The sequence below is a fragment of the Coptis chinensis genome, chromosome 9, assembly GCF_015680905.1.
Source record: "Coptis chinensis isolate HL-2020 chromosome 9, ASM1568090v1, whole genome shotgun sequence".
NCBI lineage: Eukaryota > Viridiplantae > Streptophyta > Magnoliopsida > Ranunculales > Ranunculaceae > Coptis > Coptis chinensis.
Genome location: NC_141464.1, coordinates 66,206,363 through 66,230,573, shown reverse-complemented (window position 1 = coordinate 66,230,573; position 24,211 = coordinate 66,206,363). Strand labels below are relative to the sequence as shown.

General features: G+C 42.5%; 1 protein-coding gene across 1 annotated transcript; it reads right to left on the bottom strand.

Moving 5' to 3' along the window:
- Nucleotides 1-12,917: 12,917 nt before the first annotated feature.
- On the bottom strand, nt 12,918-13,889 carry LOC147477454 (uncharacterized). Its single transcript, XM_086586015.1, has one exon. The coding sequence runs from the start codon at nt 13,887-13,889 to the stop codon at nt 12,918-12,920; it is 972 nt and encodes a 323-aa protein (XP_086442141.1).
- Nucleotides 13,890-24,211: the final 10,322 nt, after the last annotated feature.

Genomic DNA, 24,211 nt, shown 5'->3' with positions numbered 1-24,211 from the left:
CTCTATTCTCTTGGAGTGTGTGGTAGCAAGCGCCGGAGCCTTAGTCCATAACAACTTTATTTCAGAACTAAGTATAAATGTCTTCTGATATTCGAGCAAACATTAATTCTGGTACAAGATGGGTGCCTAAAAATTCCCCTCCTTCCTTCTCCACTCTTTTCTACTCTCTTCCAACTGACATTTAGCTCATCATTTGGTGTAAATCTCACTCATCTCGGATAGGTCAAGGTCGTAGCTCTTTTGCTCGTAAACGACGTGCGCGAAGGATGGGATGGTGTATGCATTGTCAAACGCCTTCCTGCCCCAGTCTTCAACCACTGGGAGATGCTTGCCAGTACAAGGTGTACACTTGCCTCACACCAGTGGAGCGAGATCAACTTCACTGCCGCGCCGTTCCTCCCACAGGATGGGAATCATCTTGAGGATCTGACGTTAAAAGACTCATCCCGTATATATTCGTCTTGAGGATCTGACATTAAAAGACTCCTAATGTATATGGTTGTGTCATTCACCTTTGTGCTATTGCTGCGCACAAAAAGATTTCGTGTAGGCCATCATATATTTACCTACTAGGGACACGGGCAATGGATTCCACCCAAACCAACCCCTAGAAGTACGCAATCTCCATTCATCTAGAGGCAGTTTGAGGATAAGCCTTATGTAATAAGGGTAGCTTAGTCCGATGCGCTCCTCGCAAGGTCCAAGACGGTATTGTCCTGAGCAGTAAATCTCCTAAAACATAAAGGTGAAGCCACTATTTGGCTAGATTGGGTTCGTTTATGAGCCAACATGAAAGTTGTCTAGGATCATCTCGATTGAAAAAAAGTTCAATAGCCATAACAATGATAGTAACACGTTAATCTTCTCGTGAAAAAAAATAATAATAATAATAACGATCGTTAGTTAACGTCCGTATGCTAACGGTCATATCTCAACGGTCATCTTAACGGTCTGATAATGGTCGTCTCCAACGTTCATATTAACGGTTTGAAAATGGACACCCCAACGTCTCTCTTTTCCCCCCTATAAATTTAGGAATTTTCACCATAAATTCTTCCTCCTCATCTCCATTCACATTCCCAGTTAGATTTTATGGATCCATTGGAGCGGATGTATAAACAAGACATTGAAGATGCAAAAATGGTTTTCTAGTTCACTCTTTTTACTTGTGTCATGTTGCTGCTCTTGCGTCAAGTTCTAGTTAATGAACTCTAGAACTATGTAATTTTTCTTTCTTTTTATCTTGTTGTACATATGTGTGATGTGTGTAATAATTCCTCAATAATTTGTACGAGGTACGAATTATTTTGAGACGTTATCAATGTATATATTCTTGCGTGTGTATTAGTTGTATTTTTTCCTGTTAAAAAAAAAAATAAAAAATAAATAAAAAATAAAAAAATAATCTACGATATTCCTCAACTCAAGTCTCGCACGCCAATATTTCAATCGCGCGCACTGGCCTTTCGGCTCTCGAAAACTTCCACTTTCGGGGTTTGCTCTATCTTTTCAGATTATGTGTATTGGTCTAACTACCCTATGAAACCTTCCTCCATATTTTCTACCTCAATAAGAAAGCCTCCATCACCGTCTTAGGGATCTGACGATAAACGACCTATTTTCTGAGATCCTAGGTAGAAAATACGTGTCCTTTTATTAATACTTAGAGTAGGGTTTTCAATGGATCAATTTGAGCTAATAATTAATTATTAAGACTCGGCTAGTTAAAACCGAATCTTTTATTATTAGTCTTTCTAATCTTATGTTCTTTGAATCTTCTTCTTCTCGTTCTTCGTGGTCTTCCTTCTTTATGGAAGGCTAATCTTCTCCTTCAAGGGAGGAGATGAAGCCGGTGCTTAAGATTTAATGATTCTTCTGGTTCATGGTGTTCTCCAATCAGGTTAGTTCTTTATGTTTGTTTAGTTATTAGTTCCATTGCCCAGACCAGGGGATGGAAGTATAGATTAAGGTTTTTATTTATTGCAATCGAATATCATGCTAGTTTAGGGTTTTATTTATTGTAATTGAATATTTGCTAGTGAGATGCTTTTATTTATTACAATTGAATATAATGCTAGAATAGAGTTTTATTTATTGTAATTGACTATTATATTATTATTGTCTACTTTTCTTCTAGTTCTGTAGTGTTTTAGAGTAAGGGAAGTATTCCTTGTGTTTGCCTTAGATGGTGATTCATTGAATAGTTGCCCAAGCTCACATAAAAGGAAAGAAGATACTAGTAACATGAACATAGGAACAACCTTAAGTAGAATTATTTGTTAACGATGTTTCGTCCAAGAGGGCATCGGCACTCGCTCGATTGCCTAATTGTAGTCTACTTGTGAGAACAACCATGAAGCAGAAGGTCATTGAATCAAAAGTATTGGTGGATTCTAATCTCTTGAATTCCTTTCTCTTATAAATTCTCAATAGTTTAGTTAGTTTAGTTTAGTTTAGTATTAGAATCTAAAATCTCTACAATCATAGTTTTTAATCCCTCAAACCCCCTTTCGAGTCCTGTCCTTCACATAACATACACTTAAAAGTTGAACGATACCCTACTCATCCTTTATTTATTGAGGGATAATTAGGCTTTTAATACGCTTCTATTTTGTTCAACGACCATCATCTATCTACATCATCCATATACCAACCATTAATAACAAACACAAAAAGGAGCAAGGTCAAATGGCGTCGCTGCTGTTTTAAGTTTCTTATGTTTGACGTTTTCTTTCAAGATTAGAAGTTTGGATCTTGAGGTAATTTTAGCCGCATCATCCATCCTTTTGAGAAAGAGAGAAGCTTGAAGGACATCTCGAAGACAAGATCTACCATCCAGGTTAGTCGAATCTTCATTCTTTTTATTTCATTCTTAGTATAGTTGCATCACAGTTTAGTTTTATTGCTTTCTAGTATAATTGCATTTAGGACCTTTTCAACAATTGAAGTTGTAAGCCAACACAGCGAAATATCAAACTCTAGTGTTTCTTGTCTGAATCTTGACAAACGGACTATCGTCTGAGGGCCGTGGTACTTAAGCAATCCAAGTGATCCACCATAACCCTAGAAGAGACAGCTTTAGACAGCGGGCGAGATACTGGCTACAAAGCCCAACCCAATTGAAGAAAAGTAGTTTTGCATATTAGTATAATTTAGAATAGTTGCATATTAGTTTAATTGCATTCCAGCATAGTAGGATAGTTTTTCATCATCTTCGCATATCAAGAATACTAGACAAGATTGATACAATGGATGCACGCAATGATGGAGGTGTTATGGACACCAATAATCCTGAAGCTATCCCACCCATGCAAGTACAGCAGAGGACGAAGCTGAGCGATTTCTATTCACCAATTATTGGAGACCTGCCCAACAGTATTGTTTTTCCAGATACAGAATCTAACCAGTTTAAACTTAGAGCATCAGTAATCTCTATGCTTCCAAAGTTCAATGGTTCAGACAATGTTCAGCCATATGTTCACATGAACAAATTTCTATCAGTCCTCAGAACTTTCAAGGACCAGAATATCAAAGATGAGAGTATCAAGTTGATTCCTTTTCCACTCTCACTCGAAGGTAAAGCATCCGAATGGTTAACTGCACAACCGATCAATTTAATAGATAACTGGGAGAAGTTGAGAACGAAGTTTATGAACAAGTTCTACCCACCCCAGAAGACTGATGCCATGCAGCAAGCTATTAGCAATTTCAAAGGAAAAGCGACTGAAGAATATCATTATAGTTGGGAGTGATTCAACAATATGCTAGTCTCGTGTCCACATCATGGATACGACAAGAGCACACTGGCTCATTTTTTCTATCGAGGACTCTCGATAATGAACAAGCAGATGATACAGTCAATGTACGAAGGCAAGTTTACATCAATGGATGGAGAGGAAGCTTACAACTTTGTCGAGAATTTAGCTGAAGAAACACAACAATAGACTACTAGCAACGAGGATGTCGCTAGCATGGAGGGGGAGCCAAAGCAATTTGGTTACCAAGCACATGAACAATCAGATCGAGAACTGAAGTCTACATTGGCCAGCCAGGCCACCAGCATTGAAACTCTCAGTAAGAAATTCAACCAGTTCTCTATGAATCCATCCAAGATCAACAAGTCTCAAGCTAAATCTCTCCCAATCATGCAAGCTAGCCAATACTGCGAAGCCTGTTCGGACACTTCCCATGTAACTCTAGAATGCCCTGTTTACTATCAAGATGCATCAGTTGGAGAGTACAATATGAACTCATTTTAGAGGCCCAACCAAGGTGGTAATAACTTTCAAGACAATTATTGGAGACAAAACGTTGGACCCCCAAGTTCTCAAGATCAAAGTTATATTCCACAGACAAGTCAAGCTTCACAGTTGGTTCCTCAACAACAATTATACTCTCAGCAGAATTCCAATACAAGTGGAGAGTTAGTGCATGATCCTAGGAGAAATTATGCCACACCTGCCAACCTGGAGAATGCAATTACTTTGCTATCACAGAAAAATTAGAAGTTTGAAAGTGTTCTAGAGCTTCTTGCACAGTCTCAGCTCAATCTCCAACAATCTCAGGCAAGTCAATGTTCTCTAATGGAGTCTCTAGAGGCTAAGGTTGACCAACTCACTACTGCTTTGTCTGTAAAGACACAAGCTACTCAACCTAACTTATTGGAACCAATATTGAGGAGTGAAGATATATGCCATATTGGGACAATTTCTAGTACTGATCACCTCCATGATCATATCAGCTCAGTTACTACTCTCAGATCAGGATTGAAGATAGACAACAAGGTTGACTTACCTTCTCATGATGACATTGCTACAGAGCAATCGATCAAGATTTCAAATGAAGTTCAAAAGGAAGTGGGGGAAATCCTTTCCACTCCCATTTGTCAAGATGACCAAGACAAGATATGCAAGAATGTCGAAAAGAAAGAAGAGCAGACACATGCTGATGTGTTTGTACCAAAGGCACCTTTCCCTATGTTTTTTGCTCAAAGCAAAAAGGACAATCAATTTTTAGAGATGAAGGAGGCATGTGAGAAAGATAACATTAATATCCCATTTCTCAAAGCGATCAAGCAGTTGCCATCATATGCCAAATTCTTGAAGGATGCATGCAACATAAAGAGAAGTACTCATGTTCCAAAGCGAGCGTTTCTAGCTGGACAAACAACATCTATTATCCATCAGCAAGCTCCAGTCAAGCTCAAAGATCTAGGAAGTCCTACAATATCATGCAAGATAGGAGAAAAATTCACAGGTAATGCTCTTTTAGACCTTGGTGCTAGTGTTAATCTCTTACCATATCATGTGTACCAAGTGTTGGGCCTGGAGAACCTAAAGCCTACACAAGTCAAATTGAAGTTAGCTGACCGTTCTACCAAGATTCCCAGAGGCATAGTTGAGGATGTTCTTGTTCATTGTGATAGACACCAAGGAGGCCTTTGATAAAATTCCAATTATTCTAGGCCGACCTTTCCTCGCTACCGCAAAAGCTTTGATAAATTGTCACAACGGTGAAATGAAGATCAACTTTGGTAAGATGTCCATGGACATAAATATCTTTCACCTGTTGCATAAGGATTGTGATGACGCTGAAGGTGGAGAGGTATACTTCCTTGATAGCATGATACAAGAATCCTTCCCATTCGAAGATACAATTGAGAGTGCTCAATCTACAGAAAATTGTGATGAACCTGAGAACCCCACCACAGAGGCATTACTAGCCATGTTCTTGGAATCTCTGCATAAAATTTAGAATTTAAGTGAGCAGAATGGAAAATTGGCAGAGAGAGTATCATATCTTGAGAAGATGAACTCTACATTTAAGGATGAACAACAGACTTCTACCTAGAAAAATCAGTTGCTAGAGAATCAGCTTAAAGAAGTTTTAGAAAAACAACAGAATCTAGAAACTTAAATGAGTCTTCTGAAGCAGAAAATGAACCATATTGATAAGAAGAATTGCACTGCTAAAGCTTCTTCTACACCATTATTAATGCGAACGAGAAAGTATGTGAACCAGTCTATCGCCCACCTTGGCCTTGATCGGCCGGACATCCATTATCATTCTTGTGGTGGTAAAGGGCACATCGGATACTATTGTCTGTTAGAAAGAAAGATTTTTGTCAATCTTCTACACGCGAGGAAACCACAAGTCCTATCACACAATCATCGGACCTGAAATAGTTCAAGGTAGAAAAGCAACTTCACCAAAGAATCTTTCCAAAGATATCAAGGAGTATTTTTGATGACCCACAAGGTGAGACCTCCTCGTCCTCCAAACATTCGTCAGATTTGGGTAAGAAAATCTGATCTCCTCACTCCAAATTGATAATGCATGATATATAGTCTTAAAGATCTGACTTAAAAAGACCTAACAAAAAAAAATGAAAAAAAAAAAAAAAAAAAAAAATCTTGGTAAAAGGAAATGTTCTTATTTTTGGGATTAATTTTGATTTGGACTAATTATACATGATTTTCTCTATTTTTGTGAGCTTAATCTTTATTTGACAGAGAAAGAATCATGTAATGATATTCGGCATCAATGGTAACATCTTCCATTTTTCTCATTCATTTCATTTACTTAATTTCTATACATTGAGGACAATGCATATGTTAAGTTGGGGGAGGGTGTACTTGAGAAATGAATTTCAAAAACTATTTTTCAAAATCAAAAATATTTTTTTTCTATATCAGCAGCATGAGAAAAATGAATTTTAATGATGAGTTTGGGATATAGATTCTATACTGCTTAGTGTTGAGTTTGATAGATAGTTGATATTATTGATTTCATTACTGCTTAGACTATTTATTATGCTCAGACATAGTTCTTGTTGATAGAATCCTTTATCAAGGCACCACCATAGTACTTGGTCAGTTTTGTGTACTTTTGCTAGAAGAGAGATTTAAACCCCTAGTAAACTGGAAGTAGAATTTTTAGACTTAGCCCGTGAGACTTGAGCTTTATACCCATTCCTTGGAGAGTTCTTACGAAAAATCCGAGTCTTAGTGACTCAACATCTTTCAGTTCTTTATGTCGTTGTAATATAATCTCATTATTTGTTGATTTGGTTAATCACGAAGTGACATCAACTGGGGAGATAGCCATTAGGTCTTGTAGTTTATTTGAAACAGAGTATCATACTAATAAGTCAAGTAGTGAACCCATTCAGCCTTTATCCCACCTAGTAGGACCATCATGTTAAACCCTTTTGAGCCTTACAATAAGCCATTTTCTTCCAAAACCTTTTATCCTTTACCCAACTCCAGACAAGGAGTATAGCCAAAATCTTTATCAGCCATACCTATATGTTTCTGAGAATGCGAGGGGCACAAGGAGGAAGAAAGACTACAAAAGGAAGATTACAAGGAAATATCAAAGAGATACAATGAAAACTATCATTCTGTTCAAAGAGAAAGAAGCTAGTAGAAAACAAGCATATCCAGTACTAATCAAGGATATACCACTGAGCTTTATATATATATATATATATATATTGATTAGTATAGTGGCTAGCAAGGTATCAATCCTACTTTAAATAACTAGTTGATGATAATAGAAATTTCTACTCTAAATTACTCTAATGGATGCAAGTAAAAGATGTGGCTATGTAATAATGACTATATGGTTGATTAATTTGGTTTGAAATTTAAACTATGCATAAAATAAACTAAATTAAATATATGAATATAAATCAAGAGAGAGAATATCCTGGGAGAGATGAATCCACCAAAATCATAAAATTAGTCTAATAGATCTACCTACCATGCTTAATATAAATCACCAATAGAAAGTCACCATACCTACAAACCTTATGCTCATAATCATGATGATAATATGTGGCTTTCAATGTGCTTTCTATCTTTCTATCAAATACTTTTTCAATCTCCAATGATATCTTCTATCTAACCAAATTGTGCTTTAAGTGGCATTCAATATACAACTCTAGGTGTCATGGAAAATCCACATGTGGCATTAACCATACAACTAATTGAGGTGCCATAAAGAATCCAGTCATCACACTATAACACTAAAAACTAGACGAAAAGAATCTAGGGTTTGTGGTATTTGGCTGTACACAATTATGAATTACCCTAAGACCTCCTAACATCCACAGGAGCATTAGATCAATGGATGAATAAGAAGAAACTCAATGAGGGATTTAAACTAAAATATAATAGAAGAAGAACTAAACTAAAACATATGAAAAAGGTTTCATCTCCCCTCCCAAGAGAAGGGAGATTAGCTCCTCATACTATGCTATTGTTACAACACAAAATAGTAATGGCAAACTCTTCTTTAGACTATGGATTACAAACTGCTATCTTCCACTCTCCTCACAAGACTCTCTCTTTCTCACTCTTGGCCGCCTCCTCTTCTCTCCCTCTTTTTTCTTTTTTCTCCTCCTCTTTCTTCTTTCTTCTCTTCTCTTTTTATATCCCTCTCCCTTTCATCTCAACCCTCCACTGTCTTTTCATCTCTGGTCCACTCCCTCCATGTGTAGGGTTTCCGTTACCCGACCCCACGTTTCATCTCAACCCTCCACTGTCTTTTCATCTCTGGTCCACTCCCCTCCATGTGTAGGGTTTCCGTGCAGCGACCACGCGTCTTTGCCATCCCAATCTGGTGCGGTGCCCCCAGAGGGTTACGCTAAGTCCGGCCCAAATCCCCATGCTATTTCAAGACGGTATCATGCCACTACAGATGCCCCCTCTCGAGTCTGCGATGATATCTTGATCGTGGAGTCGAGAGCTCGCCCCCTTCCTCCCTCCGACCGTGGTCTTCCCTCTTCCCCTCACAGCTGGGTTCATGAGTGTTCACGCGGTTTCACCTTCTGACCCTTCGTTTCGCGTGCATCCACGTGTCTTTCGTTGGCTGGTTCTTTTTGGTGTCCCCTCGATTTCAGCACCCCTGCAATTACCCCTTTGCCCTCACCCTCTTATAAAAAGCCCGCTCGATTTCTCTTCTCTCTCTCACTTAGCCCTTCTTTCGCCTTCCAGTTCCTCTTCCCCTCTTCTTCCACCTTTCTTACGTCTTCCCTAGCTCCGGTTAATTTCGCTTCGGTCGGTCTCTTCAAATCCTGTGGCTGACACTCTTGCTCCGGTTGCTCTCTCTTTTCCTCAGGTTGGTCTCCTTCTCTCTTTGGCTTCCTTTAATTGTTATAGTGCGCATTTCCCCTTTGTGTTTGAAACTGTTCATCTTCATTTCCCTTTTTGCCTTGCTGTGACTGTGTGTCTTCCGCCCTGTACTCGATGTCTGTCTCTAGATCCGCCACCTCCTCCTCCTCCTTACACCGCAGCCTTGCCCCTGACCAGACCGAGGCCCCCTCTACCTCCGGGCAAGCCTTTACCCTTCCGCCGCCACCACCACGTAGTCGTAGACCTAATCTTGAGGCTGTTAAAGCGGCCTACGGGATACCCGCTGACGTCATTTTAGAGCACGTGCCTGACTTAACTTATTACCCACATTTGGTCCCCACAAGCCCGGGGTGTCTCATTGGCCCGCGATCGGCCAGTTATCGCCCGACCCGATTGCCTCTCACTTTCGTCTTGATGTCGAGGTGTGCAATCATTTTAACATCCCCATGCCAAGGTATTGGCAACCACGGAGGGTCATGTATGCCGCGAACCACTACAACCGCTCGGAAGTACCTCGGATAACGGTTCGCGACATGGCCGCCCTCTTCTACCTCAAGAAGAGTACCAAGGAAGTCAGTGTGGGCTATCACTCATTCTGCCTCCGCCCTAAAAAACAGCACTTTATCCTTCGCATCACTTCCTCCGACAAATTGTGGCACCATTACCCTCTCTATATATCCGGGAAATTCCTCTCCGCGGATCTTCCACCTGAGTTGAACCTCCGTCACCTGGCTTTCCTCCCGAGTGGTGAGTCCCGCTCTTTATCTATCCCCATTGAACTATGTCTTTCGGCAATAATCCAACTTGTTGTTTTGTCTTTTTCAGGTTGGCGGCCCGACTTCGATGTCAGCGACCACTACGACAACATCTTTTCCACAACATTCCGGAAGATTAAGTGATTTGGCGGCTCGATCCGTGATACTTTCGGCATTGACCCCCCCCGCTTCTCCCCTACTCTCGATCTGGTGGCATCCATAGGAAAATATAACGCCCCATTTTTCCGTCCCCCCCCCAAAGAAAAGAAAGCCCCGTGTCACTTCCCCTCGAAAAAAAACCGCGCCGCGCCGCACTCTTCACCCCCGACCCCCCTTTCGCCCGTGCGCTCATAGCTCCATGGCCCCCTCCGTCGCCGCTCCACGAAGACTTGGGAAGACCAATACTCCCCATCTCATTCCTCCTCCACCTCTTCTCCCCTTTCAAGCATGGGCGCTAACAAACGCAAACTCTTTGATAGCGACTCGGATGAGGACGTGGTCGCCGCTGCCCCCCAATCCACCATTGTTCCCCCACCTCCTCCCCCCGCCTCCAAACGTCCACGACCATCCGACCCTGGAGAAGGCCCTCCCTCTAAGGCCGCGACCCCACCTACCGCGCCTTCTCAAGTGGAACAACGTCCCGGGAAGGAGGTGGCGTCCCGCACCGACAAGGAGGCCGACGAGCCCATTCCTCTATTTTGCCCCTCCTTCAAGCTCCGGAACCGCTCCCTGACTGTCAAGGATTCTGCTTTGAAGAACCCGGCAGTGGCTTCTTCCCTGTTCTATGGGTCTCACCTCCCAGCAGATATGGCATACGCCGAAGGTGGCTCCTTTGAGTCCCACCGGACTTCCTTCTACACAGGCTGGGAGAAGGTACTACTTTCTTTACATTTGACCTCCTTCTTCTCTCTCTTTGAGTGTTCTGACTTTTGCTATCCTCTTGAGATGAGTTTGGATATATCCTTCATGATCCAGCGGCCTATTTGGTGCGGGGCCGGATCGATGAACTTGATAAGGAGGTGGCCCTCCTAGCGAGAAAAAGAACTTCGGCGCGGACCTAGACAAGGTCCGGGCCCAAGACGGCGAGGACCCTTGAGAGGCCGCCCATCGCGCGTATATGAGCGCGGCCGCCCTCGGTAGCGAGTCTCTCCAAGAAAAGCATCTTTGCCGCTCTGGACTCCCTTTCTCGGAAGCACCGGGGAAGCTCTTTGCGGCAATCCATGCGCGAGACATGAGGCCGACATGGACGAGCTCCGGGATATCTACCGGGCCGGGCGAAGAGGGTGGCCAAAGAAGGTCAAGGAGGAGATTGACCGTCTCACCAAAGAAGCCGCCTTCTTCCGGGAAGCTCCACCGCTGCTCCGCTATCTCGAGGTCGTTGTGCCCGTCGCGGGACTTCGGCTTCGAAGGGAGGGACCCGGCTGAAGCGGGTAGCGAGGCTATAGACACGACTCGCGGACCTAATCATAGAAGAAGCGCCCGATTCGGTGATTCCGGAAAAATCTTGTTCCTTGAATATAGCTTTGTTTGTGCCTGGCTGGCGTCTCTTGATGCTATGTGTTGTCATACTCTTTCCGCTACTTGTTATTCTTGTATTTTCATTCCCACCCGGTAGGGATGTACATATTATGTTTTTGCTCCTTTCTATCTGATTGTTTCTGTTCCTTGTATTTTCTGCTATCTGTGTGTGTATTTGCCCTTGTAAAAACTGGCCTCCGTTAGCGCATCCCTCCCCGTCGGTTGGGGATGTTTGATTTATCGCCCCACGCCCGATTGGAGCTCCGTACTCTCTCTACCTCTTAGCGGGCTTTTGCCCGCGGCATGCGGAAGCCTCTTTGCTTCCGCTGCCCCAATCTCCCAGGGGTTCGCGGTGACTCCTCTCACCCCGGCCCTGAGAGACTTTACCTTAGGGGGGCAACTCCTTTTTGCCCCTCTAAGGTTTGGACCTCTAGTCCTTGGGGCTCATCCCCCGCTTCCCTTCACTCTAAGGGGTAATGAAGACTCAAACAATAATAGTTCACCTCAAAAGTGCTTCACGGTTTTATATATGTACAAATAGCTCATGCAGTTTTCAGGTCTCTCGTTACATTCACTTTCGTGAAATATTTTCAACAACCTTACATTCCACGGCTTATCCACACTTGTTCCCTCAAAGTTTGTAACTTGTAGGTGCCGGTTCCCCCTACCCCGACCACCACGTAGGGCCCCTCCCACGTCGGGCCCAACTTCCCCTCACTGGCTTTTTTGGTGCTGGGAGTCACTCTCCGAAGCACCTTGTCTCCCACCGCGAATCTCCTCACTCTCAGCTTTTTGCCGTACTGCCTCTGCAGGCGGCGGTGATATTCCTCCAATCTGATGCGCGCTGTGTCTCTCCTTTCCTCTGCCAGGTTCAAGTCTCTGGCCAAAATGCCCCAGTTTGACTTATCCTCCACAGCCGCGGTCCTAGTGGTCGCCGCCACCATCTCGGTTGGTATCACGGCCTCTACTCCATATGCCAATGCGAAAGGGGTCTCATCGGTGGATGTTCGTGGGGTCGTCCGATAGGCCCAAAGCACCCGACTTAGTTCGTCGGCCCAGGACCCTTTCCTGCCCTCCAGTTTCCTCTTGAGATTGTTGAGTATGGTTTTGTTAGAGGACTCCGCCTGGCCATTTCCTTCGGGGTTGTATGGGGCTGAGAATCCCTGTTTGATGTGATACATTTGCAGGAAACCCCTAACCTTTGAACCAGTGAACTGGGTTCCATTATCCGCGATTATAGCATAGGGCAACCCAAAACGGCAAATGATGTTTTCCCACAAAAACTTGATCACATGCACCTCTTTAACCTGCTGCAGCGCTGCGGCTTCAATCCACTTTGTAAAGTAATCAGTCGCGACCAATAAGAACCTCCTCTTACCGCGGGCCATGGGCAGCGGTCCCACTATGTCGAGGGCCCACATCGCGAATGGCCATGGGCTAGACACACACTTGTCGCGGTCGTGGGCTGGCTGGGCCCATATCAACTGAAAAATCTCGACACTTCTTCTCATTTTTTGGAGAATTCCACGCGTCTCTCTTTCATGTGAGGCCGGTAACCCCTAACGTCGACAGCGGTTATCTTGTCGTCTGCCGAGTGGCTCCCGCAATCCCCTTCGTGTAACTCACTGAGCACCTCCCGAGCCAGTCCCGGCCCCAAGCATTTCAACAAAGGTCCCTTGAAATTCCTCCGATATAACTCTCCCCCCACTAAGGTGTATCTCCGAGCCGTCTGTTCCAACCTTCGTCTCTCCCTGGGATCAACATTCTCCCTTCCTGTCAAAAACTGCTTGATGGGCAACATCCACCCCTCGTCGCTCTCCGCAGTACTCATTACTCCCACTGGTTCCTCTGTGCTTGGTCTGTCCAGTCTTCTCACCTCTATAGTCCTTCCTTCAGATCCCGGCATGGCTGCGGCCACATATGCCAGGGCATCGGCGTGACGGTTCTCTCCACGGTTCAAATGTACAAACCGAATCTCCGCGAACTTCGACGCTCTACCCCGGAGGACCTCCAAGTATCTCGCCATCCGGGGACACCGTGCCGCGAATCCTCCATTCGCCTGACACACCACCAAATTAGAATCGGAATACACAGTGAGTTCCTTCACCCCCAAGCCCTCTGCCATTCCCATGCCTGCGATTACCGCCTCATACTCTTCCTCGTTATTGGATGCCGCGAACCCCAATCTCATCGTCAGCTCTAGCCTGTTATTGTCTGGCGTAACCAATACTACTCCTATTCCGCTGCCTGCATCTGTGGCTGACCCGTCGGCAAACACTCTCCAACCGTTACCTTCGTCCCATGGGTCCGCGCTATCAGGTTCCTTTGCTCCCTCGTTTTCCAACACCATATCCTCCCCCCAAGTAGGGTCCTCTGCGGGGAACTCCGCCAAGAACTCGGCCAGGGCCTGAGCTTTCTCCGCTGTCCTAACCTGATACTGGATCTCATATGCACTCAGCATCACGGCCCATTTCAACATTCTCCCGGATTTCTCTGCCCTCAGAGCCTGCTTAAGGGGCAAGTTAAGTGACCACGATCACCGAGTGTGTTAGCCAAGTAGGGCTTTAGTTTCGGGGCGAAAATATCAAAGCGGGGCTTCTCCATAGCGACTATACCGGGTTTCCGCATCCAACATCGTCTTGCTCTGAAAGTACACCGGTCTTTCTATCTTATCCACTACTCGAACGAGGACTGAGCTGACTGCGTAATCTGTGACCCCTAGATACAGATACAATTTCTCTCCCTCTTCCGGTCGCGACAACAAGGGGATCTCCCCCAAATATCTTTTGAGCCCCTGGAATGCCTGTTCACACTCTGCCGTCCATGAGAAATCCGCGGAGTTCCTCAACAGCCCGGTCGATGCACAACGGCCATTTGTCGGGCGACCGATATGAATCTATTGAGAGCCGCGACCCTTCCGATGAACGCCGCACCTCCTTTCTTGTCTGCGGCGGGGCATCTCTACCAATGACCTAATCTGCTCTGGGTTTGCCTCTATCCCTCGCCGCGTCACAATATACCCTAGAAATTTCCCTGTGGTCACTCCAAATGTACACTTCTCGGGGTTGAGCTTCAAATTGTGGGTCCGCAGTATTCGGAACGTCTCCTCCAACCCCTCCAAATGTTCCTGCTCCGTCATGCTCTTTTCCACCATATCATCGATGTACACCTCAATGCCTTTGCGAATTTTGCCCTCGAACATCTTCTCCGCCAGGCGCTGGAACGTGGCCCCTGCATTTTTCAACCCAAACGGCATTCTCGTGTAGCAGTAGGTGCCTCCTTCCACTACAAAGGAGGTCTTCTCCTGGTCCGGGCCATACATCGCCACCTGGTTGTACCCCATCGATGCGTCCATAAATGAGAACACGCTGAACCCGCCCATCCCCCGCTACCAACTCGTCAACTCGCGGCATCGGATAACTGTCCTTTGGGCACTCCAAATTCACGTCTGTGAAGTCCACACACATCCTGACCTTGCCATTCTTCTTTGGGACCGCGACAATGTTGGACAACCAGTCCGTGAATTCCACATCCCTTATAATTCCCGCATTCTTTAACCTGACAACCTCTTCTCGGATTCCTTCCGCGTATTTGGGCCTCACACCCCTCATCTTCTGTCTCACTGGCTTCGCGTCCTCCCTCATCATGCGGAGGCGATGACAAGCGAATTCTGGATCTAAACCAGTGATATCCTCTATCCCCCACGCAAAGACGTCTTTGTTTCTCACCAAGCATTGTATCAGTTTCTCCCTCCATTCCTCGGCTAAACTCGACCCTATCGACGTGAACTTCTCTTCCTCCCCCTGCCCCAGGTTTACCGTCTCTATCTCATCCAAAGTTTTTGGGGTCACCGCGGCTTGCTCCCCCTCTTCCACGGCCCCACACTGTAATTGCTACGCGGCCCTCTTCCTGGAGCTCGCCGGCTTATCCTCTGGTCCGCGGGACATCCTTTTGATTGTATTCTGGTGACTATTTTTGGATGCCACCTGATCTCCGCGGACCTCATATGTGCCCGCTGGGGTAGGGAATCGAATAACTTGATAGTATGCGTCGGCGGCACCGCCCCTCATCTCATGTATCCATCTCCTTCCCGGATTGCGTTATCTTGGGCCGGAATCGACCACCATAAACCTTGAGAACAACATCATCGGTCCCGCGTTTCTTGGCGGCAAAGAGTTCCCCATAGGCTCGATGGCGCTCCCATTGAACCCGTTACAAGTTTGTCCGCGGAGGTCTCGGTTGCCCGGTCGATTCCCATCTCCTCTAGAGCCCCTTGAACAATAAATCCATGGCGCCCGCGATCTACCGTGAAACCCTTTTGACCACATAATTACCCATCGCCATCTTGTAATGACCAACGCATCCTCATGCGGTGTGTCCTCGGCTTCGAGGTGCCCTTGGAGAATGTAATTGTCTCTTCCATTGTCTCCTCTCTGTATCTCTGTCCTCGGTGTGACTCGTTGACCTGCTGGATACTCGCGGTCCTTCTGACCTTGTCTCGGTGGGCATTATGGCTCAGCGCTTCCCCGCTGAAAATAACATTTATAGTTCCCGATATTAAGCCCGGCTGCGCTGCTCCCTATTTTGAGGTTCACCCACAAATTCCCTCGGCATCCCCTTCTCCACCAATCTCGGACTAACCATTTTAAGGCATAACAATCGTTGGTCTCGTGATTGCGCACCTGGTGATAGTCGCAGTATGGCTTGTTAGGCATTTCAGCCGGAATGGTTCGCGACCCTTCATATCCTTGCACATTTTTATCAACGGCAATATCTCACTCGGCGGTCTCGTCGGTAGGGGCGGTCTCCAATTAAATGGTATGGCTTCCTCTCCCTCTGTTCTCTTGAACTACTTCCCTCCCTCTTTCCGGCCTCGGCGATTGTCCATGCGGTATCTCTCTTTGCCCGGTCTTTTCCCCGGTCTTACAGCGTTCCCTCTTTTTCCACTCTCGATCTTGTCTTGCCTCCCTCTTGATTCCTTCGCATGGTATCTTCGTACCTGTACTTTTCTACCCGCGCGGTATATAATTCGTGCAAGTTTGCAATCTCGTTCTTAGCCACCCGACCGATGGACCATTGTTAAATTCGCGACCCCTTTCAAACGCTTATTACCGCCGTTCTCTCGTCCAGATTCTCCACCTTTAAGGTCTCGGCCTTAAAGCGACACAGATACTCTCTGACCGACTCCGCGGATCTTTGTCTAACATTGAATAGGGCCGCGATGTCTACCACCCTCCTCTTCTGATGTATAAAATGGTCCACAAATGCCTGTTCTAGCTCTTGGAAATTCGTTATGCTCTTTGAGGGTAATCGATAGTACCAGTCGGAGGCCCCACCCTTAAGGCTAGCGGGAACATCATGCACCGCCAGACCATCATACCTCGCCTCTTGCCAGAGAGGCATCTGCTGTCTGAAGTGATGGATGTGATCTGCCGGGTCCCCCGTGCCGTCATACCTCTCGAACCTCGGCTGGTTGAAGCGTTTTGGTACCTCGGACGTCCATATCGCGTCCGCCAGGGGGTTGCGATTCAAACCTGCCACCACCTGACTGGCCGCGCCCGTTTGGGCCCTTGTCTGTTGAAGATTAAGCCTCTCAAGCCATTTGTTAATCATTTCTTTGGACTGTTCCATTGTTAATCCGGTCACCGGATTGTCCACCAAAGGTCGGTCCTTGCTCCTCCCCCCTCCTTTTCTCTCTCCGCTTCCTCTTACCTCATCCCCAGTTCTTCCTCCCTTCTCTCTTTTTCTCTCCTCGCTCCTCATTTTCCTCTCTCGACCTCCCATTTCTTCTTCGCGCAGGCCGCGGCTTCCTCCTCCGCTCTTTCCTCCTCCCTTCCCTCTCCTTCTTCCACCGCCCGCCTCGGCGTTTTGCTCCGATGCCTCTCTTCTTTTTCGGGGCCTACCCAATCCTTCTTTGGTGCCATTTCTATCTTGTCTTCCCCACAGACGGCGCCAAATGTTACAACACAAAATAGTAATGGCAAACTCTTCTTTAGACTATGGATTACAAACTGCTATCTTCCACTCTCCTCACAAGACTCTCTCTTTCTCACTCTTGGCCGCCTCCTCTTCTCTCCCTCTTTTTTTTCTTTTTCTCCTCCTCTTTTCTTCTCTTCTCTTCTCTTTTATATCCCCTCTCCCTTTCATCTCAACCCTCCACCTGTCTTTTCATCTCCTGGTCCACTCCCCTCCATGTGTAGGGTTTCCGTACCGCGACCACGTTTCATCTCAACCCTCCACCCGTCTTTTCATCTCCTGGTCCACTCCCCTCCATGTGTAGGGTTTCCGTACCGCGACCACATGCTGCCATCCCAATCTGGTGCAGCGCGGCCCTGTAGGTTACGCTAAGTCCGGCCCAAATCCCCATGCTATTTCAAGACGGTATCATGCCACTACAGCTATGAACACAATATGAAAAGGAATAATATTTATAGCTATTAATGGTGAAAATGTTTGAACTTTCTTCTCTTTTAATTCTAGATCTAAGATGCAAACACTGAATTTCCTAGATGATGTAAACTGAGGTTTTTATGCCTTATATATTGGCTTATATGCTCGTCTGGATAGATATCCGAATCCTATGTTTATTTTGTGTCAAACTCTTTGTACTCTTTCTAGAAGCAATCCAAGAAAAGTTAGATTCGTTTGCACAAAAGTGAGACATGGCCCACTTTGCCCTGCAGGCTATTTCGCAAGCTGCAGCTTCTGACAGGGTTCAGTTTCCTAATTCTTGTGAAACTTTGACTTCTTTTCCATGTTGATCTCCTCTTCCTATGAAGTCGAAATTAAGATTTTGATATCAGATTTAAGACTCTTCTAACTCAATTATTATCTTTTTTTTTTTAGTCCCATTAGGCTTGGCACTTATGGAGACAAATATGACGTTTTTCCCCTAGGCCTTTAACTGTAATTCCCAGTGACTCCTTTTTGACTTGTTTGACTTTTTTTCCCTCCATATTTCACATTTAGGTTCTTTGACCTGCAAAACTTCAAATTGCATCATATTAGAATATTTAAATATAAAATGGAGACTAACATACACATTATTGGGGATATAAATCATTACTTTTGAGCACTTATCACTGCCCCGAACTAGTATTTTGCTAGTCTCTTAGCAAATATGTGTTATACTAGAGAAGTGTTCAAAGCTAACAATACTAATTAAATAATAATACTAACTCACTTTCGCAGGCATCGCGGTTGCATTTACCATATGCAACAAGGCCTTAAACCTTTAAGTTACCCTTAAAGGACGAGTTATAGCCTCGTGAGGGTTTTCAGTTGATATACCCACAAAATCAATTTTACATATAAACTATGGTGAAATCTAGATAAAGCAATTTTTTAGTTAAAATGTCTAAATCAAAAGGTTACTACTTATCACACCCGTGATCATAAAACATTAGGCTAAGGTTCTATTCATAAAGATAGAAAAGACTGCCTAATCATCCTAACTAGAGCTTATTCATTTTTAACCATTTTGATTCCTTTCTCTTTTCCAAGCAACGTAATTTCTACCTCACCTTTGGATTAGTATTTTGACTTCAAATCTCACCATTTCATACACTCACAAGAAAATCTCTCTCAGATAAATTTTCTATTTTACCTTTATATGTAGGGAAATGAGTAAAAAATAGAACATCCCACATATTTAGTCAGAAAGACGGAAATTTTCAAATATATAAATAAAGTCTCATGGAAAGAATGTCAATCACATTTGAAGTGTTGGGTCCTTCACTTTAGCATCCTCTCACCTATTCTACACTTCATATCATACTTTAGTAATAAGTCTTGGTATTAAAATGGGGCTTAGGATAGGTTAACAAGAAAAGGGTAAAAATGATTCAAAAATTTCTGAGAATATACTAAAGACTTTTTGCTTTTGACCTTCTTGGAAATTTTCTTCACTTGTAGACTGCAACACTTGAACTCTATCACTACTTTTGCTCAATTATTTATATTTCTTTTCTTTCTTTTTCTCTTTTCTTTCTTTATTTATTTTTTTAGCAAATAAAATGATTTTCTTCATTTGACTTTTGTAAAATTTCCTTTAAAATCTTCTTCGTTCTAGCTTTCTTTTTAGTTCTTTAGAAATCCTCAGAAATATGGGTAAGGCTAATAATATGGGATATACTCCTTATCTGGAGTTGGGTTTAAGATGAGTGGTTTAAGAATAAAAGGTTTAATATATAAGGCTCAAAAGTGGTTAACATGATAATCCTACTAGGTGAGATAAAGACTGATTGGTTCACTACTTGACTTATCAGTATGATATTCCGCTTTGAATAGACTACAAGACCTAATGGCTATCTCCCCAGTTGATGCCACCTCGTGATTGACCAAATCAAGAATAAATGAGACTACACAACGAATTTAAGCACATAAAAATGGTTGAGTCAACTTGGACTCAGATTTACGTAAAGACTCTCCAAGAAATTAAAATTGAAAGGCTCAAATCTCACAGGTCAAGTCTCTGTACGAATCCTCTAGTTTGGTAGAAGTTTAAGTTGCTTTTTCATTTGAAATTCCTCTAGTGGTGTATTATATGAATTTACTTTAGACTAAGACTTTTATCAGTGAGATCTATTCCTAGTAATAGAAACTTAGTCTAAAAGTCTTACTAATCCTGATTATGACTTATAATTTCCAATTTTATTAGCCAGTTTAAATGATAAAAATATATTTTTTACATAGAATCACCATAATTCACATATAAACTTTCCAAATATTGTAATTAAAATATTGCAAAATTTTGATTCCCCCCCCCCCCCCCCCTAACTAAATTAGGTATTGTCCTCAATGACTAAATAAAATAACTGAAAGCTTACCATAATTGAAATAATCAGAGAATGAGGGATATTACCTTAAATACATGCAAAATTATATCAGCTAAAATCTGTAGAATTTATATCCTTAAGAAAACAAATAAGAGTGATGATTCATGAGGATTACAATTACTACAACGACTAAATATTTGTCATGTGCTCATTCCATAGAGTTTCACATCTTCAAAAAGGTGGAGAAAAGGTGCTAGAGTAGAATGTAAGAGTCATATGTACAATTGACACGACTGAAAAATTAAAAATTAAAAATAAACAATGAATAATAATAATAATAACTTAAATCAATAGTTTCATTGTTGCACGGAATACAAGATTTGTATTTGCCTACAAATAAAAGTGATAAAACCATAATAGACAATCAAGTACATGAGTGATCATATTATTTACTAATTTGAGCCTAAATAAAGTATTTGAGCAACACTGTTTTAATTTTGGGCGGCCTCTCTTTTTAACATCTATTTGCAAAAATGTCCTTGAAAATGGCTTAAGGTATATTGGTCAAACTTAAGAAAAGAACCAATACAACGCACCAAATTAGTGAAACACGATGAATAAGTCATTAAAGTTCAAAACTGGATCACAAAAGAGCGAACAAGTCCTTAAGGTTCAGGACCTTCTTTCTCTCCAAATCCTCTCAAGCCTAAACAAATACCCATAATCTACCATTCTTTTATTATAATCGAGAGCACCTTATCAGTGAAGGACCGTGAACAATTCATTGAAGTTCAAAACCTGGTCACAAAATAACTACTACTAGCTAATAAGTCCTTAAGGTTCAGGACCTTCTTTCTCTCCAATTCCTAAACAAATACCCATAATCTACCCGTCTTTTCTATACCCCGAGACCACCTGATCACCCTTAGTTCTCTTATTTCCCTCCTGACAACAGTAGACAAAATAGAAACCTGAATTCAATCAAAACTTCGACAACTCCATTCTCTTTCTCATTTTCGGTATTCTTTTCCTTATCGAATGTGAAATCGAATTCACCACGCCATCAAGAGAATATAAATTAAAAAGAGAATCCAAAAATTGGGGAATCACTTAGAATTGAAACTGGAGAAACTTGGAGGAGCTAATCGAAGCTACTATTTGGGAATGTAGAATTCCACAATTCAAAGTTGAAAACTGGTTGTGAACTAACCGGTGGTAGGCCTTGCCGATTAATAAGTGTTCCTCATCTCGTGTGGTGTAACTGGAGGTTGCAGCGTCTGGTTCAGGTTGAAATTTTGACTGGTGATGACGTGAGGGAGTGGTAGACGATGGGTGAAGGTGAACGGTGGAGCTCCTGGTTGGTGGTGACAAGCAGTGAGGTTTTTATTGCCGGCCGAAGGTTTTAAGGTGATGACGTTTAGTTTGGCTAGAGTTGGAAGATGAGCGGAAGAAAAAAAAAATAGAATGATATATCGGGATTTGATATTTAGTTTCTTGAATAATTCCCTAGTCGGGTGGGCTTGCCTTAAGCTTCCAGGCCCAAATTGACTTATATGGGTATTTTGACTAGGAATTGTGTCCGAAGCATAAAAGGATTCTACTTCACTTGAGCAATTCACGTAGTACTAGTCTAAGTAGCACACAATAACACATGCGCACAACATAGCAATTCTAAACTCATATCAATTTAATACTCACGCATAAAAATATCACTCAATATATAATTATTGATATTCTAAGAAATTAAAAATAACTAATCCCATGACAGTAGGAAATAAAATTAACATCTACCTACCATTTTCCCAATATTAAACCATAACAACTAAAAATAGATTAATTCGATCTCCGTACTCTTGATACTTCAAGCTCCTTCCCAAACTTTTTGTGGTGATGGGATAGAGAATACAGAGATGTAAAAAGTGTTGAAGTAGTGAATTCAGGAGATGCTACGAAATATAGCTTTATAGGGGAAGTTTTAGAAGTGTTCCATGTCTCTACTAGTCCTAATTGTAAAGCTACAGCTTCCTGACGCTAGGCAAATTCTAACTCCTATTTGAACTCGAATTGCAAAATCTATCGCACTCTCCCTCTTTTTTCTTGCATGAACTGGGTTAGTTATCCTGGTTATATTGGGACTACCCTAATCCTCTATCATTGTTTGAATTGGATTTGGAGAAAACTACTCACAATTAGATATATAAAAAGCTAAAGAATCATCAACTCACCAAATTCTTTAGCTTTATATTTTCAGCACAGGTTCAAGTACGCATCTATTTTTTTTTTCTTTTTGGTTCGATTTCCTTGTCATGAGCTACTATCTATTTAAACTACTTGGGTTGCCTCCCATAAGCGCTAAGTTTAATGTCGCCAGCCGACACAGAGGTGGGGAACCTTAAGTTTACCCCCCCTAACTAGCTTAGGTAATTAAATTTTTAAATTTGTGGGTCTTTTATAGTCAGAGTCCTTAGACTTAAAACTTGTTTGTAATCCAATTTTTGCTCTTTTTATCTTCCTTCTTTTCCATGAGTGACCTATACATTTTAGTAGAGGGCGAGCCATCTTAATTAAATCTTTGAGAAATCTACGATTAAAAGTAGCTTGACATAAAGATGCTCGAATGTCTTCTATTTTTGCATGAGGTTGACCAGTGTCTAGCAATGTATTAATATGGTATATAACACTATCTTTGTTATAATTCATGCCTAATTGTGATACACATGATAAAAATGGATCTTTGTAGTGAGTGTTCCTAAAACTTTTATTAGCTATTGTGTGTACTACACATAGATCATCCATCTTTTCCGTATCATCGTCAGGGTTTCTAAATAGTGTAAATATATTTACATCTACTCTAATATTCCCGAAAGTGATAGACATGTTCCCATTCCTACAATTAATTAAAGCTTCTGCTGTAGCTAAGAATGGTCTACCCAAGATGATAGGAATTTGGTTTCCATTTGTAGATAAAGTGTCAAGAACTATAAAATCAACGGGGTAATAAAAATCAGAGACCTTGATAATCACATCCTCTATTACCCCTCGTGGAATCTTAATAGATCTATCAGCTAACTGTAATCTAACAGTTGTTGGTTTCAAGTCCTTTAACCGTAGCTATTTATAAACTGAGTATGGTAATAAATTCACACTAGCACCTAAATCCAATAACGCTTGATCAGTGTAGTCCTCTCCTATTCTACACATAACTGTAGGACTACCGGGATCCTTATGTTTTACTACGGCTTTGTTCTGTAGAAAGGATGAACAACTTTGTGCAATAAAAGCGTCCTTAGGAATATTTGTTTTCTTCTTGACTAGGTCTTTTATAAATTTAGCATATGAAGGTATTTGTTTAATTGCACTTAGAAAAGGAATATTGATATGTAGATTTTTAAATATATTCATGATCTCATTATATTGTGCTTCCTTTTTGTTATCTTTTAACCTAGAGGGGAATGGTGCGGGTGGAATTTTTTCGGTTACCTGCTCTTTGGTTTTCTTAGTTTCAAGTGGCTTTTCCTTATCTTTTGTTATAACAACTTCATCAGAATCAGGTATGTCAACTTTGTTATCTACTTTCTTTCCTGACCTAAGGGTAGATATCGAGTTAACTCCCTTTGTGGATGCGGATGAAGGGGTGGTTTCAACTTGATAAACATTTCTACCTTTAGGGTTTTGTTCAGGTTGACTCAGTAAAGTTCCCTTGGGTCTGTCTGCTAGACTAGCTAGTATCTGATTGAATTGTTGGCTCATCCGTTGAGTTACCTAAGAAATTTTTTGTGTTACTTGTTGAGCCATAATATCAAATTTTTGGTCAATTCTTTTGAATTCATTCTCGGTTTTGGTGGCTAAAGCTTTCATGGTTTCATCTGTGCTGTTGGTTTGGGTTTGGTAATTAGCCATAGGATCAATAGCTAATTCTCTATTTACGTTTGGTTGTTGTTGTTGTGGGTAATACTGTGGAGAAGGTACTACTGCGCCTCTATTATTCATGTATTGTTGCTTATTGTTCCCTTGATTACCCTGA